At 41.5% G+C, this 25769-nt stretch overlaps 2 protein-coding genes across 5 annotated transcripts; one reads left to right on the forward strand and one right to left on the reverse strand.

Annotated features, from left to right (window-relative positions):
• Window positions 1-129: 129 nt before the first annotated feature.
• GLOD4 (glyoxalase domain containing 4) lies at window positions 130-15872 on the reverse strand. 2 transcript variants are annotated; one of them, XM_012740566.3, is made up of 9 exons: window positions 15714-15872; window positions 13041-13090; window positions 11939-12059; window positions 10554-10698; window positions 7566-7702; window positions 6013-6099; window positions 5626-5739; window positions 5449-5535; window positions 130-585 (listed from the first exon to the last, which is right to left on the reverse strand). In XM_012740566.3, the coding sequence occupies exons 1-9, from the start codon at window positions 15801-15803 to the stop codon at window positions 520-522; spliced, it is 897 nt and encodes a 298-aa protein (XP_012596020.1). In that variant the 5' UTR covers window positions 15804-15872; the 3' UTR covers window positions 130-519. The 2 variants fall into 2 exon arrangements, with proteins under 2 accessions (XP_012596020.1, XP_075850397.1); XM_075994282.1 differs by having other exon boundaries at window positions 12971-13090; window positions 15714-15847.
• A 12-nt stretch (window positions 15873-15884) lies between these two features.
• MRM3 (mitochondrial rRNA methyltransferase 3) lies at window positions 15885-24806 on the forward strand. Of its 3 annotated transcripts, XM_012740565.3 has the most exons (4): window positions 15885-16242; window positions 16494-16738; window positions 20231-20398; window positions 23082-24806. In XM_012740565.3, exons 1-4 carry the CDS (start codon window positions 15929-15931, stop codon window positions 23615-23617), a joined length of 1263 nt encoding a protein of 420 aa, XP_012596019.1. In that variant the 5' UTR covers window positions 15885-15928; the 3' UTR covers window positions 23618-24806. The 3 variants fall into 3 exon arrangements, with proteins under 3 accessions (XP_012596019.1, XP_075850396.1, XP_020136829.1); XM_075994281.1 differs by lacking the exon at window positions 16494-16738 and having other exon boundaries at window positions 16154-16242; XM_020281240.2 differs by lacking the exon at window positions 15885-16242 and having other exon boundaries at window positions 16551-16680.
• Window positions 24807-25769: the final 963 nt, after the last annotated feature.

Here is a 25769-nt window from a genome sequence, read left to right on the forward strand (position 1 = left end):
CACCATGGCACTCTAGCCCAGACAACAAAGCCAGACTCTGTCTCAAAAAAAAAAAAAATTTTTTTTTTAAATGTCAAGAGTTGCCAGAATAAGATATTAGACAGAATATCATCATCAGGTGCTGGGAGATTAGAAGCAATTCATTTGAATTTATTTGAACAGCTGCTCTCATAAAATCTACATGATTCACAGTCCATCAAAACTGCCTTGATCCCAACCAAGGGTAATGTCTCACATGGTTGTCCTAGTCTGGAAAGTAACTTGTTAGACACAGAATGTGCTGGTCCAGTGACAGTGCAGATTACAGCAAGAGTTCTCCCCTGCCTGGATTAATGGTAATTGATTTCTAAAATATATCAGAGCTTTCGAAGATTGAAATACACAAATCTTCATCCCTCAGGCCTCCTTGCCTGCATAGGAAACCACCAAATGGTAAGAGCATTTATCACGAATAGACACATCAGGCCTCACAGGCGCTGGACAGGAATCACAAATGCTTGTTCCACGTGATGTCTTCCATTAACCTGAAGCCTTTGGTTTATTGTGTTTAGCAAACCACTCATCACTTTTATCTGCTGCCATTGCCTAAAGAAACAGAAATGGAATATACATTTATTCCAAGCCTGAAAAACAAAGATATAGCCCACTTTATACTTCATTGTACTATCCATAATCAAAAAAATTAACATTTAAAGAGTGTTCACCCAGTATAATGTTCAATGTGGCAGGAGATGCTGTTGAGTACTGAGCAAATTGCTTATGGATTCTCACTCTGCAGAGTAAGGGGCAAAGCCTGAGCCAGAAAGTGTGGCTAGCTGACCAACTCTAGCAGTGACCAAGCATGCCAGGCTATGGGGTCTTTGGTTGTATGGAAAGTACTGTCACTGTTAGCATCAGGGTAGATGCTCAAGCATCTTTAGTGTTCATGAGACTCAAGGCCAAATATGAAAAGCTATCTGATGTTGTAGCTATTGAGCCTGGAATGATTCCCTTTTTCTAAGCCTCCTCCTAGCCTACTCCACTGATGTTGGTTCTATTCAGTTAGTTTTGGAAGCCTTGTTAATAATAACGTTTTGGTTCCATAAGCACCCTTTTAGCTGTTTAGTAAGGAAAAATTCATTTATTCAGTCAAAAAGCAAGCACGGAAATACCTTCTAAAAACTAACAATTTTCATGATGAGCTAGGTACTATGCTAGGTTCAAATGTGGCAGCAGAAACAGTCTGAGGCTTTTAGGAGTGTACAGAACAGCTGAGGACTCAGATATGAAGCAATTATTTTGCATGAAGCAGTGTATGTGTGTGTGTGTGTGTACGTGTGCATGTGTGTATGTGTCTGTCTTGGGGTGTTTGCTGTAATAGAGTAATAAACAAAATGATATCAACCAAAAGAAAAGAAGCAACTGACTGGTTGGAGAAATGGTGTAAAAACACTCATCTACCTCAGCAGGAAGTCACAAGATGATCCCAGCAATTAAAAAGAGGAAAACAGAAATACATTTTTTATTTAGAAACAGTCAAGCTGAAAGTGGCTATCCTGGGTAGCAGGATTCAGAGATGGGGCAAGACATTCTTGTATTTCATTTTCATAAAATCTTAGTACTATCTTATTATTTTGATAAAGAGTATTTAAAAATCAAAGATATGCTAAAAAACAAAACAAAACACAACTCATAAACATGCAGAAGTTTCTGTCTTTTAGTAGTCATAAAAAGTAGGAGGAAAGAACAGCTAACTCTGGTTTGGAGAACCCAAGATAGTTTCTGAGTTTTGAAGGACAAGTTGAAGAAGTGGTGGGATACCCTTTGGGTAGTGGCAAGCAGATATATTTTGGCTAACATAAATGTTCAGTGGGACTGAAATGGGGGTGAGCTAGGGGTCTTAGGGAGGGAGACAGAACAGGAGATCAGAGAGTAAGGAAGAGCCAGATATGTTACATGTTCTGCCAAAGAGTATGAAATGTTATCTTGGAGGCAAGATAAAGCTATTATATTAAATAGCTTTAAAAATTACTCGATTTCTGCTTTGGGATGGACTGGAAGTTGGCAGGAGGCTTTTGCAGTTTTATAGGTGACAATGAGGGCCTTTCAAAGGGAAGAAGTAGACAGACAAAAGAAATTTCAGAAGTAGAACTCACAGCTTGTGGTGACTAATAAAAATTCAGGGGTGAGTAGAAACAACATTCAAAAGTGGCTCTGTCTATAAATCTAAAACTATTTCATAATAAAAAGTATATTAAATGTTTAAAAAAACCCCAAACTGGCTCTGAGGATTCTAGCTTGAACGACTGGGATAACAGATACACTATGCTGTCCAGGGGAGGGAGCAGGATATAGAAAAAAAAGAAATGGTTGCAAAGTCCGAAAGACTCTGTCCAAGCCCTTGTCTTCCACTTACTGAATGTATGATACTCATGGATGAGTGGCTTAATCTTTTTGAGCCTCAGTTTCCTCATTTGCAAAGGGGGATGCTTATCAACCTTGCAGCTTGTGGTAAGAATTACAGAATATATATATAAAGCATTTAAGAACTTCTCAATATAAGAGATACTTAATAATAAATAGTAACCTTTATTTAATATTATTAAAAGAAGAATAGTTTTGAGGTAAGATAAGTTATAGACATGCTGAGTTTGAAATGCCATGAGTTTCCCAGATGAAGAGATTCACTGGCTACAACACACTGTTCTGGATAGAAAAGGCACTACACATAAAAGAAAAAGTTGGTAAGCTGGACTTCTTCAAGATAAAGAATTCCTGCTCTTCAAAAGACTCTATTGTAAACAAAATAAATAACCAAGCCACAGGCTTGGAAAAGTACTTGCATTTGCAAGTGATGTCATCGAGGTATAAAAGAAAATTGCTTACTTTTTACTTCTTTTAAATTGTCTTAAAATATGTAGGACAGAATACTGAAGTATTTAAGGGGAAAGGACATGATATCTGAGATTTGCCTTAGAATTTCCCAGGGGAGGAAGGAGGGAAGGAAAGAAAATTGGGGGTGGTGGAAAAGAATGATGAAAAATTATGGTACAGAATTGATGGGTAAGAGTCATATAAGGATTTGTTGTCCTCTCTTTTGTGTATATTTGGAATTTTAACCATGAAATATTTAAAAATGAAACCTATTATTAAAAAATGGACAAAAGATTTGAATGTATAATTCAAGACAAAGGAAGATAAGCAAATGGCCAATAAGCATATGAAAAAGTGCTCAACATCATTAGTCATCAGGGCAATTACAAATTAAAACCACCTGTAATCCTAGCATTTTGGGAGATTGAGGCAGGAGGATCACTTAAGGCCAGGAATTCAAGACCAACCCAAGCAAGAGCTAGACAGAAAAATTAGCTGGGCGTGGTGGCGTGCACCTGTACACCCAGCTACTCGGCTGAGGCAGGAGGATCACTTAAGCCTGGAAGCTTAAGATTGCAGTGAGCTACGATGAGGCCACTGCACTCTAGCCCAGGTGACATAGCAAGACCCTGTCTCAAAATCAAAACACAATGAGAAACCATTTTACTTATGCTAGGATGGCTAAAAAAAAAAAAAAAGCCCCACGAAAAACAAAAAACTAAATGTTGGTGAGGATGTAAAGCAATGGTCCAATTGCTTTGGACAACTGTTTGGCACTTTCTTATAAGCAATTCTACTCCTAGGTAGTATCTACCCAAGAAAAACAAAACATTTATCTATAAGAAGATTTACACAAGGAGGTTCGTAACAGTCTTCCTTATAATAGATAAAAATTGGGAAATAACTCAAATGTCCACCATCAGAAGAATGGAAAAATTATTATATTCATAAAACTGAATATCACTCAGCAATAAAAAGAACTACGATATATATGATTACACAGAAGAATCTCAAAAATGTTGAGTAAAATAAGCCAGGCACAAAAAAATACCTACAGAATGATTCCATCTGTATGAAGTCCAAGGACAAAGAAAACAAGCCTGCAGTGACAGAAATCAGAATGGTAGATGCCTCTGGGAGATGGGGGTGCAAACTAACTGGAAATGCGCATGAGGAAACTTTCTGCAATGATAAAAATGGTCTACACTTTGTTTTAAGTAGTGGTTGTATGAGTATATACAGTGGTCAAGATACATTTAAATTCTACTTAAGCTATGCCTTGTCAACAACTATATGCCTGGAGCTCAGGAAGGAGTTAGGAACTAGAAATTAGGAAGGCAGAGATTGGATGACGGTGGCAGTTCAGAGCAGAGGTAACCAGAGTAGCAGGTAACTTCTCCTCAGAGTAAAGGGAGAATGCAGAATGAGAATAAAAGACAGCCAACGTGGAAAAAAACATTTTGTGATTACATACAGAAAGAGGTGCCCATGACTGAAGAGAAACTGTCAGAGAGATAAGGAAATGGCAGGGTCTCTAACACCAAAGGAGAAGAGCGCTCAAAGGAGGAGGAGGTTCACTGATGGTATAAAAGAGTGAGAAGGAAAAAGTCTAGCAAATTTGCCGGCTGAAAGAATGACTGAGATTCTATTTTCCTTCATGATAACATTTATAAAGGCTGTATTTTCTACACATTTCCTGCTTTAATTGATATTGAGCACCTGCTATTATGTCAGCAGTTTGCCAAGATCTATAAACCACAAGAATCTTATGAGGTAGATAGTCTTATGTTCTCAAATTTTTAGATAAAGAGACTAAAGTTCAGAGAATCTGAGGAAATTGCTTAAGGTCAGTCACAGATATTAAGTGACAGAACCAGGGTAGACCGATTCATTCTTTTACTCATTCAACTAAGTATTCTCAGAATGTCTACATGCCAGGTCTGTGCTAGAAGCTGGGACCTAACAGTGAATGACTGCTCTGAATGCTGATGAGTGAGTTTGATGAGAAACTAAAAGTAGTTGCTGGATTTGGCAAGATGGAGGGCGTTGGGCACTGATGACATCAACATAAAGAACAGACTGAAGTGTAAACAGGAGGTACAAAGTAGAAACAGTGTGCAGACAGATTTTTAAAAGAAGGAATCTGGCTATAAAGAAATCTGGAGAAGAGATATGGGGCCAATAAAAGGTTTGTAAAAGATGAGAGCTATTGGAGCTTGTTTGATTACTGATGAGCACAATTCACTAGAAAGGAAGACACCGATACTATCAAATGGAGAGATGACCAAAAGAGCTCTGGAAATGAGAGGGGGTGGTGTCCAGGCATTTCCATTCACTGAGCAAAATAATGTTTACAGGAGCAGTGGTTTCCCATGGCAGCCTGAGGTAGCAGGAAGGCACAAATATTGAGTCCAGATAAGGGGTCACATAGGTGGCAATGAAGACATAGGTCCTTCACTTAAAAGTCACCCCATAGCAAAAGGACATGGTTCTTACAGTAAGAACTTGGATGCTGCTGCTTTGGCCCTTCCCCATACAAACTTAATGCCATCCCCTTGAGGCCTATGGTGATATCAATTTAGAAACGAGACTCACATCATCTAACAATTTGCTTCCCTCTGGATCCATCTTAGAAAGTTCTCGAAATGCTTCATCCCCAACAAAGCAAATTTCATGTCCATCCTACATCAATTAAGAGAAAAGAAATTTGGCAAACAGACATCTCTGAAGAAACTCCTGGTACAGCCTGTCTCCTTCCTGAGTAATACTTACCGGGTCAGCCAGAATGACCACTTGCACCGTTGCCTTCCCTGGGGTATCCAGGCTCACCAGAGGAGTCAGAATCTTCTGGTTCTCCCTTTTCATCAAGTCTTCCAAGCCTGGCAACTTGAGGAAAACACGGAGGCAAAGTGGGTAAAGGGTCACGAAGTACTCTTATGGCATGGCCTTCATCAGCTCTAGAACACTATCAGATCAGCCAGAGAGAACCAAGGCGCCACTTGTTTGATTTTATTATCTCAGCCGCTCTTGAAACAACTGTTGAACTTGATACCAAAGCCACAATCAGAATGAACCTCAAGAAGGGAAGGGCAAGCTTCTTAGTTTGGTTGACCTAGCTAATCACAGAGCTTAAACAAAAGATTTCGTATCAAACATTACCTCCTTTTGGGGGCAAGAAAAGGCAATTCTTCCAAATGCTGCTGCATGGTCAACTACACCCTTGATGCCCTGCAGCTCCAGTTTACACTGAAATAAGAAAGTAGGTTTATTTTTTGGAACAGGTTATACATGTATATAGTAAAAAAAAAAAATCCAAGCAATATACTAAAGTAACAAAGTGAAAACTAAGTCTCTCTTCTTCTATCACCCTAGAGAGAACTAGTCAGCAGTTTCCTGTGTATCCTTCTAGACACATTGCATGCATATATCTTTTTACACAAATAGAACAATTTAAAAATTATTCTGTTCCTTGTTTTCTTCCACTTACTATTATCAGTACATAAAACTTGCTCTAGCCTTTTTGATAGCTATATAGTAATCCATTCTATGAATGAAACACAAATTACTGAAATATTCCTTTAATCCATAGGACACTGAAATCCTTATATTTTGCTATTACAAACAATGCTGCAACAAATAACCTTGTACACAATTCTTTATGCATATGTATGTTGAGCATATATGTAAAACAATTTCTAGGAGAATTGTTGTTGGGTCAAAGTGCAAGGACTAAATCATGTTCAAATACTAGGCTATTTTCTTTTTTTTTCTTTTTTTTTTTGAGACAGAGTCTCACTCTGTTGCCCGGGCTAGAGTGCTGTAGTGTCAGCCTAGCTCATAGCAATCTCAAACTCCTGGGCTCAGGAGATCCTCCTGCCTCAGCCTCCCAGGTAGCTGGGACTACAGACATGTGCCACCATGCCCAGCTAATTTTTTCTATATATTTTTAGTTGGCCAATTAATTTATTTCTATTTATAGTAGAGATGGGGTCTCGCTCTTGCTCAGGCTGGTTTCGAACCCCTGACCTTGAGTGATCCACCCATCTCAGCCTCCCAGAGTGCTAGGATTACAGGCGTGAGCCACCGCGCCCAGCCTAGGCTTTTTTTTTAAAAATGAAAATACAGGGCCGGGCGCGGTGGCTCACGCCTGTAATCCTAGCTCTCTGGGAGGCCGAGGTGGGCGGATTGCTCAAGGTCAGGAGTTCAAAACCAGCCTGAGCAAGAGTGAGACCTCGTCTCTACTATAAACAGAAAGAAATTAATTGGCCAACTAATATATATAGAAAAAATTAGCCGGGCATGGTGGTGCATGCCTGTAGTCCCAGCTACTCGGGAGGCTGAGGCAGCAGAATCGCTTGAGCCCAGGAGTTTGAGGTTGCTGTGAGCTAGGCTGACGCCATGGCACTCACTCTAGCCTGGGTAACAAAGTGAGACTCTGTCTCAAAAAAAAAAAAAAAAAATACAGCATGCATTAAATGTTATCTACATCTCTTCTGATTAAGTAATTCCACTTCTGAAAGAATATATCCCCAAATATACACAAAGGTACTATCTGGGTGGTGAGGTAATCACTAATTTTTATTTTCTTCTTTCTGTTTATCTGTATAAATGTTGAATCACTGAAGAAAGTATGCGAACAACTTTCATGTTAACCTCATTTATAAGCCAAACTCAAAGTAATAGGTTAGTTATTTCTCTCCAAGATTGTTCACCTGGTTATCAGCATAGCCCAGCAAAGCCCTTTGCTTCTTTTCATCTTTTTCATAAATTTTCATTCCCAGTAGATTAGACCAGTAGTTCAAGGACTTCTGAAGATCAGACACTGTTAGAGTTACTTTTAATACAGGATCTGTTGGGTAATAAAATAGCAAGAATAGACAGGTCAGTTGAATGGAATAGAATAGAAAGACCAAAACAGGCTCATGTATATAGAAGAATTTAGTTTATGATAAGAAAGGGATTTTAAGAGTATGAACGAGAACATTATTCGATAAATGGCACTGAGATAACTGGCTCACCATTTGGTAGGAAAAAGTTACACCTTTGAACTAAATGACAAAATACATTCCCGATGGGATAAAGGATTAGAGGTTTATGGAATGAAACCATGAAAATATTAGATACAGATGATTATTTATGCAATTTTGGCAGGAAGATTTTTCTTTAAACCTGACTCCAAAGATAGAAAAACTATGAAGAAAAAAAGTCTCCTAGGTCAATTAAACAAAATGGAAAACTCCTATACAAAAATCACACAAAAAAGTAAGAATTATAATTAAAATTAAAGAGTAAACAACAAAATAGAAAAAACAACAACAACATATAGGATAAAAAAATCCTTAATATATAAATCACCTTTAAATATTAAAAGGAAAAAGATGAACATCTATGAAAAATAGGCAAAAGGCAAAAAGTAGTAATCCACAAAAGTAATTGGAATGATCAATGAACATATGAAAAAATATTCAACCTCACAAATAATCAAAGAATTAGAATTCAAATAAAATATTTTGTTATCTAATGGCAAATAATTTTAAAAGTTCACAGTATTAATTGTTTTAGTACAGGGGGGTAGAAATCATAATCTAATATAATACTGGTAGAGTATAAATTAGGACATTTCTGGGCAACAATTTGACAGAATGTACCAAAAGCCTTAAAAATGTTCATTGCTTTTGAAAGAGCAAGTCTATTTTCAGCAATTCAAAAAGTAATTGTGGATGTATGAAGGGCTTTTACCACAAAGACATTCATCACAACATTGCTTAGAACAATGAAACACTAGGAACAACATAAATACCCAACAATAGAGAATTATTTATCTTCCTACAATGTAATAACACAATGGAATTCCTACAATGGAATACAAAGAGATGTACATACTTTTTTTTTTTTAAATAAAAGATTAGAAAAATACTCTAAAATGTTAACAGTAGTTCTCTCTGGATAGGTGGGGGGGTACTGTTTTCTACTTTCTTTTTTTTGTTTTCTTTTCTTTTGCTTATCTGTTTATCTAAGGAAAAAATATATTATTTTGTAAAAAGAATAAAAGTTATATTAAAACTACTAACATTACTGGAAACTTTATATTATTATAAAGTGACTTTCTGAAGAGCTGTTCCATTTCTGCATCTGACTATGATAAATTGAATACATTTTTTTCTGGTTTTCACTGCCTCAGTCTTGTTTGCTAGAATTTTAATACCAATACTAAGACAAGTGTTTCTCAGGAGTGCCTCTGCCTGGCAGACTCAATTTTCATTCTCTCCATTCATTTAAAAATCAACAAATCCCAACTGATTCAGAGCATTAAGGGATATAGGACAGGAATGGTAACAAGTGGGTAAAATTGCACAAGAGCAAGTAGTTCTAAGGCAGGCTGAATGCCAGCTAGACAGACAGACTGACTACATTATCAATCAGAAATTAATGCTGAAAAGGTACTACTATTTCAAATGACAAAAAAATCTTAGGTTTGTGGGGCTCTCTGTTAAGTACTGAAATATCACAAAGACTAGAGGGGAAAAAAAGTACAGTGGAGTTAGTTGCAGGAGTTAAGTTTTAAAGTCAGTATATAAAGCAACAATCACCTGTAAACAAAAATAACCATAAAAATCCCTTCAATCACCAGTAAAGTACGGAAATATCATCTCTCAAAGTCCCACATAGCCAGTCTGACCCCCCACACTGGAATGGTTTTTCTTCTGCTGAGCAAAAGATGAAAAACTAATAGCATTAAATGCTATAATCAGACTCAGTATGACAGGCATTTGGGACCTGAGGCAGACCAGTGGGGGAAAGAGAATTTATATGCTCTCTTCTCAGGTCCACTCTAGGTGTACATTCACTAAGTGAAAAGGCAGGCAGAATTGCCCTTGCTATTCACCAGTAGTTTCCCCCCTTTTGGCTTCTGTTTTGGTGGGGCAGGCAGTTGAATTGGCAGGAATGAGGCTGCTTCTGTAGTAAACAAAACACACCTTGCAAAGCTTCTTGCTTAGTCTGTGCAGAGTCAGCATGGTGGGCTCCTCCCTTTCATTCCCTCACTCACTCAAGTGCTGGGGAAACTGACCTGGCTCAAAGGGCGTGGCTAACTAGTTTAGGGATAATCCTATTTCTCTTGCCAAGGATTGGTTCAGGAGCAGGCACAGTGTATCAAATCTGACCAGGAAGTTTGCTGGAAGTTTCTAGGAAAGTTTTCCTCTGCTCTTAAAAAGGCATAATAAGAAGTTGGTCTTTCCCTGTCCTACCAGATGTGAATGTGGGAGCCAATTGCTACTGGCACCATGAGAGGACTAGCTCTAGGAGAAGTACCCCAAGGACAACAGAATATCGAAAGAGAAAATCTGGGTTCTTGATGCCATTGCTGAGCTACTGAATCAACTAACCCTGAACCTGCTCTGTGAGCTAAGAAATTTTCAAATTGTTCAAACTATTTGGGTTTTCTGTTATTTGCAGCTGAAATAATCCTAAATTAATACATTACCAGTAGAATAGAACCAGTCTAGATCCCCTGTAGTTATGTTCTAAATTTCTAATATGACAATACACTTTCTCAGAGAACAGGTATAATAAAAACACTGGCTTGGAAAGTCGCATGTCATATCAATAGAGACTCTACAACAGAAAGAAATGCAGCTCTCTCTCTCCTTCAGTCAAAGATGCCTTGAAACAGAGGCTTTTACTAGTCCTGATATAATTACCTGATTGGGGTAGATTGCAATTCTGCAAGTAGAACTTGTATCCTCCTGGGGCCTCAGTTTCAAAAATACCTTCTGCAACTTCAGTGAGTGGCCACTGTAGCTTCTTAGCATTGCTGACAGCCTGGCTAGAAGCGAGCGTGATACCCTATAACAAACAATGGTATCATCACAACAGATCTTTTATAGAACATGATAATGAGCCCAAACTCCACTGCCTTTAGGTCAAATCACCTCAGATTTCATTGGCATTCAAAATTTTCTTCTAGTGATTTTAATACAGGTTTTGCATGTTTTCTTCCACAAAAATTCAGACCTTCATGAATCACAGGACAGAAACTGAAATGCCAGTGAAGTCCGATTCATTTAATACCAAAGATAACCTCTTCTAATTTTAAAGCTCTTACAAGAGAAATCTTAGTCTTATCTTGGCCTGTCAGCTACCTGTTTAAGATGATTTGCTTTTGCTTATTTAACAATTCTTAAATTTAATCAAAGTAGCTAGAAATGTATACCTACATCTTTTGTTTTGAGACAGAGTCTCAACTCTGTTGCCCAGGCTAGAATGCTGTGGCATCAGCCTAGCTCACAGCAACCTCAAACTCCTGGGCTCAAGCAATCCTTCTGCCTCAGCCTCCTGAGTAGCTGGGACTACAGGCATGTGCCACCATGCCCGGCTAATTTTTTCTATATGTTTTTAGTTGGCCAATTCATTTCTTTCTATTTTAATAGAAACATGGTCTCGCTCTTGCTCAGGCTGGTTTCAAACTCCTGACCTTGGGCGATCTGCCTGCCTCGGCCGCCCAGAGTGCTAGGATTACAGGTGTGAGCCACCGCGCTCGGTCTACACTTACATCTTCTGATGAAAGACCAGCCTGGTTTCTGGTTTGGATTTTTCAAGCAGCCTTTCTGGCTCCAGTCTTGTCAATCCATCATCCACTCTGCAGTTAAAGTAAACTTTCCAAACACAACCTACAGGTCTATTCTCAAGAGAGTCGCCAGACCTGTTTTTTCTCTGCTCAAAAGCCTCCCATGGCCCTTCATATCCCTCAGAGATGGCTTATGATGGCCTAAAAGGCCCAACACAATCTCACCCCATGCCAATTCTGACCCTGCCTCCCACTACTTTCCCCTTGCTCTCTCTAGTCCAGCCACATTAGCTTCCTTGCACTTTCTGGAACATGCCAAGTGCTACTTGAGGGCTTCAGCACAGGCTATTCTCTGTCTGGACTGCTCTTCCCCCAGATATCCACATGGCTAACTTCCTTGCCTCCTTCGAGCCTGTGTTCAAATGTCACCTCCTCATTGACACACCCCCTCAACACCCTGAAAATTAAAACCAACCATCTACCCTAGCCAAAAACCTGCTAGAAAAAAATGATATTTACCAGGAAGTCGTTGCCAAGCTTGTAGTCTCCGATGCCGTAATTGTAAGTTAGTTCTACAACAAAATGATCATCCTCAGGCCCAAATCCCACCATTGTTTTACTCCATCTCCCATCATAAGGCCTAGAAAAATGAAAGTAAATGCACTCATGACCACAGACAAAATTTGCCCCAGGACACCCGTTGGACACAGAGATGTGGGAAGTCTATTCTGGTTCTAAAAGTACTCGTAAGGATAAGATAATTTCAGATGGTGCTGAAAGAACCTGTGGACAGTGCTCATGGGCCCCAACTTCAAGGTCCAAATGGCATCCATTTGGTATTTACTTGGGGAAAAAATTGTTTTGCCTTTTCTTTAATGCAAGGAATGGAATCCTAAAGACAATTCTGATTTGACCTTAGTTTATTTCTTTGTATAACAATCAACAAGCATACAATTCACAACAGGCTAGGATTACAGGTGTGAGAAGTTTCCAACTTGCTATGGCTACTAAACTTAAAAGATACTCAATAGCCATTGCTTCATCTAGGGCATATATTCATTTGTGTTTGTGATTAATATGAAATACATTTGGTCTTAGTCCCTGGTTCCTGTCACAGAGCTCCTAAAATTCTTGGAATTTCCTGAGTGACAGGAATGTTTTTCATTATTCACAATGAGCCCCTTTCAATCATACCTGAGTATATGCTAACGGTGACTTAGTAGCAAATTATCAAACCCAAGGTGGGGGTGTGGGAACCTCTGTCAGAAATCTGGAGGTCCAGACTTGTGATGGGCATCTGAAGAGGGGCCAGCCTTGTGAGCCTTTAATTTGTGGGATCTGAGACTAATTCTAGGTAGAGTCAAAACTGAATTAAGTAACCAGCTTAATTAAGGACACCCAGCTGGTATTCAGAGACTTAGAAAACTGCTTGTTGTGTCATGAGTGTTGTATGAGAATATAGAGAAACTGAGTATGTTTTCCCAGTGTTCTTAAAGTTTTTTGCTCTCTAATTTATTGCTTCATTTTTTTATTCCACTGCCTTGTACTCACTTTGAGAAACTGTCTTCTCTTCTCCAGTAGTCAAAGCCTAGAGGAGATTTTAAGAAACAAGGTATCATACCCATTACAGGAAGCTTTGCAGCCTTCTTCAAATTCCTCATGCCGCAGAACCTGGTAAGGGAATTAGAATAAATTATAAAGTTCTACTAGTACTGTTCACAGCATCTTTAGCACAAACTAAAATGTCAAAACACAGATATTATCATTTGTAAGCTCTACTTGTAAAAGAACAAAAGAGAATGAGCTTTATACCTTTTCTAGGCTAGAAGTAGTAGAGGTAAGGAAGAACAGCTTGACATCAAGGGTCAGGCTACCAAGTTAAGTTGTGAAATCTATTTAGATTGGGAAGCAGTGCTGTGTAGTGGGGAAGAAGTATGTCTTTCAACATTAGAGAAGTCTGATTTGGAATTTCAACTGTCATGTAGTAGTTGTGTAACTCTACTAAATTGAGTAAGTCAGATCTGAGCCTGCAATCTCCTGATGTATTATGAAAAAGGATAACTTGGCCGGGCGTGATGGCTCACCCCTGTAATCCTAGCACTCTGGAAGGCCGAGGTTGGAGGACGAGCCTGAGCAAGAGCGAGACCCCCGTCTCTACTAAAAATAGAAAGAAATTATCTGGACAACTAAAAATGTATATAGAAAAAATTAGCCGGGCATGGTGGTGCATGCCTGTAGTCCCAGCTACTCGGGAGGCTGAGGCAGAAGGATTGCTTGAGCCCAAGACTTTGAGGTTGCTGTGAGCTAGGCTGATGCCACGGCACTCTAGCCTGGGCAACAGGATAACTTATTAAAGCATCTAACACAGAACGTTGTACATACTAGGCTCTCAATGTGCTAGTTTTTATTTTCCTTTTTGACTTCTACTACCACTGCTCCAGTTCAATCTCTGATCACGTCTCTCAGGCCATTAAAAATTATCTTTATTGATCTTCTTCCTTAACACCACCATAAATATATGTCTCTGAAACACAGCTCTGATCACAATACCACCCTGTTCAAAAATGTAAGTGAGTTCACTACTTACTGCAACATAAAATCCAAATTCCTTGGCCTAGAATTCAAGATACTATAGAAGCAATCCCTTCCTATTTGTCCTGATATCCTATCTCCTCAACTTCAACTAAACAACCTTAGCTAAAGGCATATAAAACTAGTGGTTTCCCAAACATGTGTTATTTTTGTACTGGCTATTCAGTTTTTCTAGTATAACTCCTCTCCTTAATCTATCTGTGGAAATCCTGTCTATAAAAGTCAACTTGTGGCCGGGCGCGGTGGCTCACGCCTGTAATCCTAGCACTCTGGGAGGCCGAGGCGGGCGGATTGCTCGAGGTTGGGAGTTCGAAACCATCCTGAGCGAGACCCCGTCTCTACTAAAAATAGAAAGAAATTAATTGACCAACTAAAAATATATATACAAAAAAAAATAGCCGGGCATGGTGGCACATGCCTGTAGTCCCAGCTACTTGGGAGGCTGAGGCAGGAGGATCGTTTGAGCCCAGGAGTTTGAGGTTGCTGTGAGCTAGGCTGACGCCACGGCACTCACTCTAGCCTGGGCAACAAAAGTGAGACTCTGTCTCAAAAAAAAAAAAAAAAAAAAAAAAAAAAAAAAAAAGTCAACTTGTATGCACGGTCTCCACGAACTATTTTCTGACCACCTAGGTTGGAAAATCAATCCTTCTTTTTAATAAATGAGCAAACACATCTACTACCTATGTGTCAAATACTATGCATATAATGTGTTTAATCTTCACAACAATCCTTTGATCAATGAGGAAATAAAATAAGGGAAAGCTTTGCAGATTTCTGCCATCACTTATCAAATTCTGACTTCATTAAGGTGGGCTATGTACAAATCTAAATCTCACTCTCACCCCAACCCAGACCGTGACTCTGAGGACATATACCAGGGTCATTCACACATTTGTTGCCAAAATTCTACATAGTATCCTGAAACATAGCAGATATTTTAAAAATGACTGACGAATTCAGTTAACTTCTTTTGCACTCCACGTCTACTGCACTGTCTCTACATTACACTGCGCTCTTGCACCTCTTAAAGCCTTCCTTACTGGTGTACTCCCTAACTTATCAAGAACTCCCCAACAACTTCCACCTGCGTTTTCCAGCCAAATGATCCCTGGCAGGATCACAGCTTCTCAGGACTGAGGAGAGAGGCCGATTCCCAGTGTTGGAAAGGAGACGGGTTCTGACCTCATATTTAGATCTGGATTATTGAAAGGAGAGTCGGAGCATTTCCCAAGAGAGACTGAGTATCCGAGGGGGACTATTGAGACCAGGCCTGATAAAAGCAGAACTTTGAATACGCTGATTACGTAAACCAAAGGCTCCAAACCGGAAGAGACTGAGTTACTGTTAATTGGAAAAGCATTATATAACTTTTTAATTACTGTCTTTCTCAACAGACTGTAAGCTCCACAAGGGCGGGGCTCAATAAATATTTGTGAGTGAACTTAAATCAAAGAATGTGCGTGGGCACACGGTTGGTGACTAAGTGTAAGCCCCCTTTCAAAGGCCTATTAACCCAATTTGCGACTCGCAACACTTCCTGAAGCTGAACCCCATGCAGGCTCAACCGGGTGTCCCGGGCCTAAGGTGGGACACCCCCCAGCTGAGGTTCACGACACACCCATTTCTCCCCTCCCTCAGCCAGGGGCGGCTCAGGCGCCCGTTCCAGCCTCGCGCGCCAGCCCCAGTCTGCCCCAGCGTGCACCTTCATCCCCAGGACATCCCGATAGAAACGCGCGGTCTGGAAGCGGTTTCCCACTTTGAACACGAAGTGCAAGGCTCGGCGTGCAGCCATGATTCCCGCAGCTGTTCAGCCGTCACGCACCCGGCGCCGCCCCGCCCACAGACGGCGCACCGGGCCGGTGACGTCACTGGCCGCCGCCGGCGCGCGTTCCTGACGGAGGCCGCGGCTCGGGGAAGATGGCGGCGCCGGCGCGGGGTGTGTGGTTTACCATGCGACCGTTGCTGCCGGTGGTCCAGTCTTGGGACGTCGAGGCGCGGCGCTGGGTCCGAGCGCTGCGGCGGAGCCCGGTGAAGGTGGTGTTTCCATCCGGAGAGGTGGTGGAAAGGAAGCGTGCTCCTGCGAAGCAGCCCCGCAAGGCGGCGTCTGAGGCCAGTTCCCACGGGCAGCAGCAGAAACAGACGCCTCAGGGGTCTCCATCCCAGACGCCCAACACCTGGGAAGAGTCGGGGCTTCGCTACGATAAGGCTTTTTCCGGGGACAGGAGGCTGAGGTGATGTGTTCCTGAAGCTTGAGTGTTCTTGTTTCCGTTCCCGCTTCACAGCGGGACCTTAACCTTCTATTCCTGATTGAAGGACTTTTTACAGTACAACCTGCTGGGTTTTATTATACACAGAGAGGAGAATAAGTGTCTTCTTTGGAATTTGTTTCTGCCTCTGCCAAGCTCTGTAAGCCCGTTAGAAGTAGGTGTGTCTTAGTAACGAGGATGTTGGTAATTACTTGTCTTTTTGTTTCCACCCACAGCAGTGTAATGACAATAGTTAAGTCCAGGCCATTTCGGGAAAAGGAAGGGAAGATCCTGCTGGAAGGTCGCCGGCTTATTGCTGACGCTCTCAAGGCTGGAGCTGTGCCGAAAGTTTTCTTCTTTAGCCGCCTGGAATACATAAAGGAGCTGCCAGTCGATAAGCTGAAAGGTGTCAGCCTCATTAAGGTGAAATTTGAGGATATCAAGGATTGGTCCGACCTAGTAATGCCACAAGGAATAATGGGTCAGTGATTTATTAGTGTATAGAAAGTCTTTTATCTGCATATGGGAAGATAAATTCTTTATACCTTTTTGACATTGGAGTTATGTTTAAGATCTAAGAACTGAATGACAACAAGTGTAGAGGTTTCTCTTGAATGGTAAGGGACGATTGGAGGAGGTGGAGTTATCTTCAAGGTTCTAACATCTAGGCCAGGTCTTCTCACACCACTTGTACATGTGTATTCCCTATAGTGGGTTCACTGATTCCATCCTTGAACTGTAACCCGGAAAGGAAATTCTGGTGGACCATCTTTTGTGTCTGTAACACAACGAGTTACAATGATCTGTGCCCCTACACTCAGAGCGCTTGGACCTCAGGATGGGAACTCGGAGGACTAAAGTACCTAGAGTTATCACACCAAGTAATCATACTCTCATTAGCTACACCTGTCTAATGTCCACTCCATGCTTCAGTGAAAGCATCATTGATTTTTACTGTGCTTCCCACTTTGGGCATGTGATCTAACACTGGCCAGCCCATTTTGGACTTAAGTAGCCTCCTTCATCATTATTACTACTTTCATCATTTCATGGCTTTAAAAATTTTATATTCGGCTTATCCTGATATTGTTATATTTTAGACTTGAGGGGGACAAAGAGAGAAATTCATAGGAACTAGCACTACTGTCAAACTTTAGGCATTCTCTAAAACCCAGTGATGTAAGTAGGGCCTTTCTAAGTAGTGGGTTTGCATCACCATAGACATTCAAGTAGAAGTTAAAGGACTTCTAAAGTTCTTTACTCTTTTGAATGGTTTTTTGGCCAACTGTGACTCTTAAGTGTAGGATCTCTTATAGCACACAGATGTCTAATATTATTCCATTGCCTCCATTGGCAGGTTAGGCTTTTTACCTGCATTGTCTTTTGGAAAGAATCCTAAATTTTTCATTCTGTTGTGTTTCAGTACAAGTACTACTTTATTCATTTACTAACTTCAGGCAGTAGCTCATTTATTGGAGCAATTATATACAACAAAATGGTAGTAAAAATTTTAAAAACTATATAGTCCCTTGAGAGCATGTTCCAAAGAGAATTTAATCTTTATTTGATATTACTCTGTGTGTGTGGGTGGGTGGGTGGGTGTGTATAAAATTTAGAATGATGCTTGACCTAAAAAAAAGATCATCACTTCTACCAGTAAACGCTGTCATTCAAAAAGAAAATTGTGGCTAAGTAGTATACCCACACAAATAACTTCATCTACACCATAGAAATTTCATATACCTAAAAACCATTTTTATTTTAATATTATAATAGCCTTTTTCCAGTTTTTCCCTTGTCCCCTAAATACTTTCTATAAAATTTTGGAAGATGAAGGATATAGTATAGAGATTATTAAATAAGGAGAGAATTTTTCACTGAGGCCACTTAAGGTTTTCCTTTTTCCAAGTATCCTCAAGCCCCATTTGTACTCCTTTGTATTAGACTGAGGACAGAGAGGTCATGAGGTAAATGGTTGTGCCCATTCTAAAACTCCCAAGCTTTTGGACTCCAGCATGAGAACTTAGAAGTGACTTAGCCTTCACTGCACCCACAGCCCCTTCATTTTGCAGAGCACTTTGCAGAGCATGTCCTTAAGATAGTGCTGCTGATTTTTAATTCAGATTTTTTCTTAGGAATGTACTTTGAATTTTAAGATGAGCAGTGAAAGATAAGTCTTAAGTCTTAAATATTTAATTTAAGCCTACAAATATTAAAAAAACCTAGTGTGAAAATGAGCAAAGGCTATAGAAATAAGACAGATCAGAGAAGAGGAAACAAGTGAGTGAAGGAACTAACTGAAGAGGATCACAAATGGTCAGTTAAGAAAAGACATTCAGGCCAGGCATGGTGGTTCACACCTATAATCCTAGCACTTTGGGAGGCCAAGGCGGGCCGATCGCTCAAGGTCAGGAGTTTGAAACCAGCCTGAGCAAGAGCAAGACCCCGTCTCTACCAAAAAATAGAAAGAAATTAATTGGCCAACTAAAAATATATAGAAACAATTAGCTGGGCATGGCGGTGCATGCCTGTAGTCCCAGCTACTTGAGAGGCTGAGGCAGAAGGATTGCTTGAGCCCAGGAGTCTGAGGTTGCTGTGAGCTAAGCTGACGCCATGGCACCCTACCTAGCCTGGGCAACAGGGTGAGACTCTGTCTCAAAAAAAAAAAAATGAAATGATGTTTAGCCAGGCACAATGGCTCAGACCTATAATTCTAGCAATTTGGGAGTCCCAGATGGGAGGATCACTTGAGCCCAGGAGTTTGAGACCATCCTGGGTATAATAGTGAGACTTTGTCTCTACAAAAAGTTAAAAACTTAGCCAGGTGTAGTGGTGCATGCCTGTAATCCCAGCTACCTGGGAGGCTAAGGCAAGAGGATTGCTTGAGCCCGGGACTTGGAGCCTGCATTGAGCTATGATGACACCACTGCACTCTTGCCCAGGCAACAGAGTGAGATTCTGTCTCAAAAAAAAAAAAAAGTTCAGTCTCCTTAGTAATCAGGGAAAATGCAAGTTAAAATAATAAAATGCCATATTTCCTATCAAACTGGCAAAAATTGAAACAAATGGAATAATAGACCCTCTGTTGACAAAGGTTGTAGCTGTTTCTTAACAGGTATTTACTAGTTCCTGATGTATTTAATAAATAAATTGAAATAGCATGTGGGGAGAGCAAATTGTATTATTTGTTAACATTAAGAATACACACTGTCCATTTCACTTACAGGGGTTTATGCTAGAAAAATTTTTGCACATAGGCACAAGTCATAGAAGGGTATTCATTGCAGCATTGTTTGTAATGGGGACAATTTTAAATTTAACCATCAAGAGGGGAAGAACTAAGTGAACTGTGGTACATTCACATTATAAAATAACATGCAGCAGTTAAAAGAATAAGGTCGCTTCAAATGTTAAATTTTTCAAGACATGTTATGTTATTGAGTAAGTAAATTACAGAATAATATATGGAGTATACTATTTTTTATGTTAAAAATAAAAGCTCCTGCTGGGTGCAAGTGTCCCATGCCTATAATAAAAAGTATCCAGGCGTGGTAGTGTGCATCGGTAGTCCCAGCTACTCAGGAGGCTGAGGCAGGAGTATAACTTGAACCCAGGAATTTGAGGCTGTATGTGAGCTATGATTGCGCCACTACACTCCATCTTGGGTGACAGAGTGAGACTCTGTCTCTAAAAAAAATAAAAGGTAAAAAATAAAAGGTTCCTATATATGGGTAGATGTGCATATATGTAGGTAGATGCATAGAACAAGTTCTGAAAGAATATATTCCAAGACTGAACACAGTTGAGGGAGGAGAGTGGCACTGGTAGAATTTTATGTTGTTTGAATTTGTTCAGAGTGTAGTCATGTATTCTATGTAATTAAGAATATATAAAGAATGCTAAATAAATGAAAAGTGCAACTATTCCTCATGCCCACATCAGATAAGTGAATCTTCCTGTTTTGTTTCCTCAGGGATTTTTGCCAAACCTGACCATGTTAAGATGACATATCCAAAGACACAGCTTCACCATTCACTGCCTTTATTGTTGATTTGTGACAATCTCCGTGACCCTGGAAACCTGGGGACAATTCTGAGATCTGCTGCTGGGGCAGGCTGCAGCAAAGTATTACTCACCAAAGGTAAGAGCACCTTTGGTGCTCAGGTAACTGGTTGGCCATTTTTAAGTGAACCAGGGCTCTGGGCAAATATGTATAGGGTCGAATCTTGGCTCTGCCCCTTAATAGCTATATGTCCGTGAGCAGTAGTTTAAGCATTGCTTTCCTCATCTGTAAAGGGGGATTAATAACAGTCTCAGGCCGGGCGCTGTGGCTCACGCCTGTAATCCTAGCTCTTGGGAGGCCGAGGCGGGCGGATTGCTCAAGGTCAGGAGTTCAAAACCAGCCTGAGCAGGAGCGAGACCCCGTCTCTACTATAAATAGAAAGAAATTAATTGGCCAACTGATATATATATAAAAAATTAGCCGGGCATGGTGGCACATGCCTGTAGTCCCAGCTACCCGGGAGGCTGAGGCAGAAGGATCACTCGAGCCCAGGAGTTTGAGGTTGCTGTGAGCTAGGACGCCACGGCACTCACTCTAGCCTGGGCAACAAAGCGAGACTCTGTCTCAAAAAAAACCAAAAAAAACAAACAAAAAAAAAAAACAGTCTCCCTGGTAGTGTTATTTTGAGGATTAAGTGAGATGATGCACATAAAGTACTTCATGCCATGCCTAACATGCAATAAGTAATTTAGTAAATGTTGGTTATCTTTTAAATTATTTTGAAACCTGCTAGTTTATTAAAGAAGAATTTTAAATCAGTCAGGGAAAAGAAATAGATGTCAATTTTAACACTTAGTTCAAGTCCTTTATTTAATGATCTTGCATTCCCAAATTGTTGGGTATATGAGACCTTCCTAACTCTTGAATTCTGAACCCCATGAAAGGAATGATATCAACAGGATGTGATTATACAGTCGTAATACATTTCCCTTAGCCTCAGGGTGGGTCACACGCTCTACACACAAATTAGCCTCATCACATTTCTGTCTCTTCTCATCAGAAATGGGGATTAATAGGTTTGGCTCTAAACAGACTTGCCTAACAGTCAGGACATGCCTAAAATGCCTATTATACCTTGGGGGCGGAGGGGAGGGGGAGTATCATTCATCAGAAACACCCAAGCTACCATTAAGTGTCAACTAATAATGGTGCCCATTGCTGAGACTTGCCTAAATTGCTCCTCTTAACTCTTCCTCAGCCATGCCTTGCTGGAGTACATTACTCTGCCAGCATGAGAGTTAGATGCTCCGGTGTGAGAGCTAGGTGCTGGGCTTCCATTATCAGTGCCTGCTTACTTGCCCCATTGTTGCGTGCACTGATAGCAGGTGTGGTTTGGGAAACGGATCTACATAATCCGAGCAGTGTGGTTTCCGCATTGGTACTGATGGCTGGTGTGTAAGAAGTAGGGAAAGAAAGAGGAAATAGTTGGTGTGGTGCCTAGTAGCAAGGGGATGAGGCTGAGGGTAGAAGTCACCTTTGCCCTTATCATGGCTAGTAGAGTAGTCAGACTAGACAGCTCCTCTCACAGGTATGGACCCACCTCTCGTCCCATTTCCTCACCTTGTGGCATCTAGTCCAGCTCCATCTCTGGTTCCCTGCTGTGAGTGGGAAAGCCCATGTTGGGCATATATGTGAGCACTGTTAGGTTCTCTCTCTCTCTCTTATTCTCCTTTTTAAATCTGATTTGCCTAATCTCTCCTGAAGTTTTACAAATTAACTTTGAAAATAACTTGTCACGAGGAGACTTGTGCAACAAGTTAGAGGAGGATAGTAGATAGATGATGCAGTCACCGTGAGGCCATCTCGCCCAGCCTGCCCGTGGTGAGTCGCCGACACTGGGAAAGGCCATCAGCCAGTACCCGCGTGGTTGGGCTTAGCACGTGACTGTATGTGAGAGTGACGTTCTCCCAGCCTTCCTGCTGTAGTGTGGGTGGACGATGTGTGGGAGTGACAAGGCTGCCTGGGTTACTGCAGTTGCTTCACCCCTCACTTCCCCATCTCTAATGTCTTTGCTCCTCCAGAGTGAACATTGAAGCCAGATGGGTCTTTTTGAGTCATAAATCTGATTCTGTCACTGCTCTGCCTAAAATCCTTCAATGGCATTAAATTGTCTTGTGATAAAATCCAAAACTCCTCAGTTTAGCATACCTAGCCTCCTTTAAATTGGCCCCTGCCTGCTTCCCATCTCCTCTCCCACCCATTAATTGGCCTGCTCACCTTGCTTGCAATTCTTAGACCATGGCACTCCCCCTTTCTCTCACTTTGTCCTCGCCTGGGCCTTTCTCTGACAAGATCCTCCTATCCTTCAACAGCCAACTCAGTGTTGTGGTCTCTTACATGTTTTTCCTGATTGCCCTGCTTTGTACATGGGTTTTCTATTACGCTGTTCATGCTGCTTTTATATCAATTACTGCTGATATTGTAGTCATCTGTTTAAATATCGTCCCAATGCCACCACCCACTATAGCATGAATTACTTGAGGTTGGAGACTTCCTTTCCATCTTTACAATATCCAGTACATGTGTATGGAAAGTGTTGAGGGGATGACTAACTCTTTTTTCAGCACTGGTGGGAATTAACCCTATAGTCCATTTGCCGGATGCCGTCCATAATTGGGGAGGCAAAAGTTCCCAGCTTTCAAAAGGCCATATTAGAGGAACTTTTATCTCCTCATCCAGAATTAATGTGATTTACTCCAAATTTCCCTAGTTTGGGAAGATTCATAAAATCTGGATTGTATCCTATCTTTTTATTTTCTAGGCTGTGTGGATGCCTGGGAACCCAAAGTGCTACGGGCAGGTATGGGTGCACACTTCCAGGTGCCCATTATCAATAATCTAGAATGGAAGACAGTGCCCAATTACCTGCCCCCTGACACCCGGGTCTATGTGGCTGACAACTGTGGCCTTTATGCTCAGGCCCAAATGTCTTATAAAGCCAGTGACAGTGGCTTGGCGTGTGATCGGCGATTCCTGAAGTTTCGCAAGTATGAAGAGGAGGAGGATTTAGAAACTGGAGCCAAGAAAGGCTGGCTCCCTGAAGCTGAGGTTCAGAGCTATGACTCAGACTGGACAGAGGCACCAGCAGCTGTGGTGATCGGTGGGGAGACCCACGGGGTGAGCCTGGAGTCCTTGCAGTTGGCCGAGAGCACTGGGGGGAAGAGGCTGCTGATCCCCGTCGTTCCTGGTGTGGACAGCCTGAACTCGGCCATGGCTGCAAGCATCCTGCTCTTTGAAGGGAAAAGACAACTACGGTTAAAGGCAGAACACTTGAGCAGGGACAGGAGTTACCACTGAGAGAGGACACAGAAGTGAGTTCTTGGTTTGAGGATGTCTCTGCCCTCTCCTATCCCTGGCACATCATTAGGAGGCTGGCAGTCAGTGACTGTAGCTTCATGAGCCACATTCAGGAGGCAAGAGGAAGGTGTGAAAAAATCTGCTAACAGCATTTTGTGCCCAGAAAGTTCCTGAAGGCGTCATCTTGGGTGGGGAGGAATTCCCACCAGCTGGTGGGTATTTTGCAGTCATGGAGCACTAGTTACAGGTCATGGCTAAGTAACTCACATCTGATCATTGGTCAATGGAAAATAAACTGTGAAGTATAGTGCTAGCAGATTACATTACAAAGTTTTAAAGTGGGTCTCAGTGCCTGTCTTTTCATCTTTGGCTGGTGATGAGGACATTGTTAAGAGATTAATAACTCAGCAAGCTAAGAGCTCAGGTCTTGCATTCGATGGCTGGCTGTTCTTTGGGCTTGGATGTGTCAGTCTTGGATTGTTTGCTGTAGCCTTCGCTTAAAACAGCCACTGTTTATATATCAGTATCAATAATTCCACAGGTGGTGGCATACCTTAGCACCTCTGCAGATATCTTTTTGAGGACTCTATGCAGAAAAGGAAGAAACTGAGTTTTTAAATCTTTACCTTAAGCCTGCATCTGTCAAGAAAGCTTCACTGTTTTTACTATTATAGGTCCCTCTTGTTCTACTTTATATGTCACTTTTGGTTAAATGTAATGATGTACTTATATATTTTTTATTTTTCTGCATATTATGAGGGTACAAATGTTTAGGTTACGAATGTTGCCCTTGTCCCGCCTCCCCCCCCCAGTCAGAGCTTCAAGCATGTCCATCCCCCACATGGTGCACATCACACTCATGAATGTATTTCCCTATCCCCCTCCCCTTCCCATCTGCCTGGTGCCCGATAAATGTCATTCGTATACGTGCACTTAGGTGTTGTTCAGTGAAACCAATTTGATGGTGAGTACATGTGGTGCTTATTTTTCCATTCTTGGGATATTTCACTTAGTAGAATGGGTTCCAGCTCTATCCAGAAAAATACAAGAGGTGCTATATCACCATTGTTTCTTATGGCTGAATGGTACTCCATGGTATACATATACCACGTTTTATTAATCCACTCATGTATTGATGGGCACTTGGGTTGTTTCCACATCTTTGCTGCTATAAACATTTGAGTGCAGATGTCTTTTTTATAGAGTGTCTTTTGTTCTTTTGGGTAGATGCCCAGTAGTGGGATTGCTGGATCAAATGGTAGATCTACGTGTATCTCTTTATCTCCATTATGCTTTCCACAGAGGTTGCACTAGTTTGCAGTCCCACCAGGATGTACTTAAATTAATTCCCTCTTCCCCTAAAGAGGAACAGAATTGCTTAGGAAAATGCCAACATTCCTGGATGCTGTGTGAACACAGAAATCCTGTGAGGTGAGGTTCTGAGGACAAGAGCTTGGGGCCCTTGGGCCCACAACACTGCAGCAGGACCCTGCTCTCTCAGACCCCCAGGGGACCAGGGCAAGCTGGATCCTTACCAGGTGCCAGGCAGGGTATAGCCAGGGATGTGAGGGCTGGCGCTGATGGTAATCACTGTTTATAAGTATCGTGGGAAGGGGGTGGGTGGACAGGAGTATGGGGTTCATTTTAAGCACTACTTTTGCAACTACAAAGAATAGGGTTGGAGTTGAGGGTGACACTAGCAGTGCAGTTTTCCCACACCCCTCCTGTACAGTGAGTGGCTCCCATAATGGTTTGAGTTCCTTGGGAGCCCTTTAGTTGTTTGTTCCAGGGAGGTCAATTGAGGTGTCCGGTGTGACTGGGGAAAACATGCCCTCCCCCGCACCCTGCCTTCTTCCCCTTCTGTTTCCCCAACTCTCAAGTAAAACTTCCTCTTGGGAGAACCAAATGATCAAGCATGATTCATGTCCCAGGGAGCAGGGTGGGATTACTTGGCATGTTCGAGGGGTGTTTTAAGGGATAATGCTCTTTGGATGGCTGTGTCCTCCCAGGCTGAGCAGCCTGAAGCTGGTGCCCCCACTCTGGTCTGGGGCTGCCAAGAGCCCCACACAGATGGTCCATGCAAGTGGCCCACGGACTATTCTTGAGACTCCATCCCCAGGCAGGTTTTAGAAAGTAGAAGGGGCCAAAGCCT

This window comes from Microcebus murinus, chromosome 18 (assembly GCF_040939455.1).
Source record: "Microcebus murinus isolate Inina chromosome 18, M.murinus_Inina_mat1.0, whole genome shotgun sequence".
NCBI lineage: Eukaryota > Metazoa > Chordata > Mammalia > Primates > Cheirogaleidae > Microcebus > Microcebus murinus.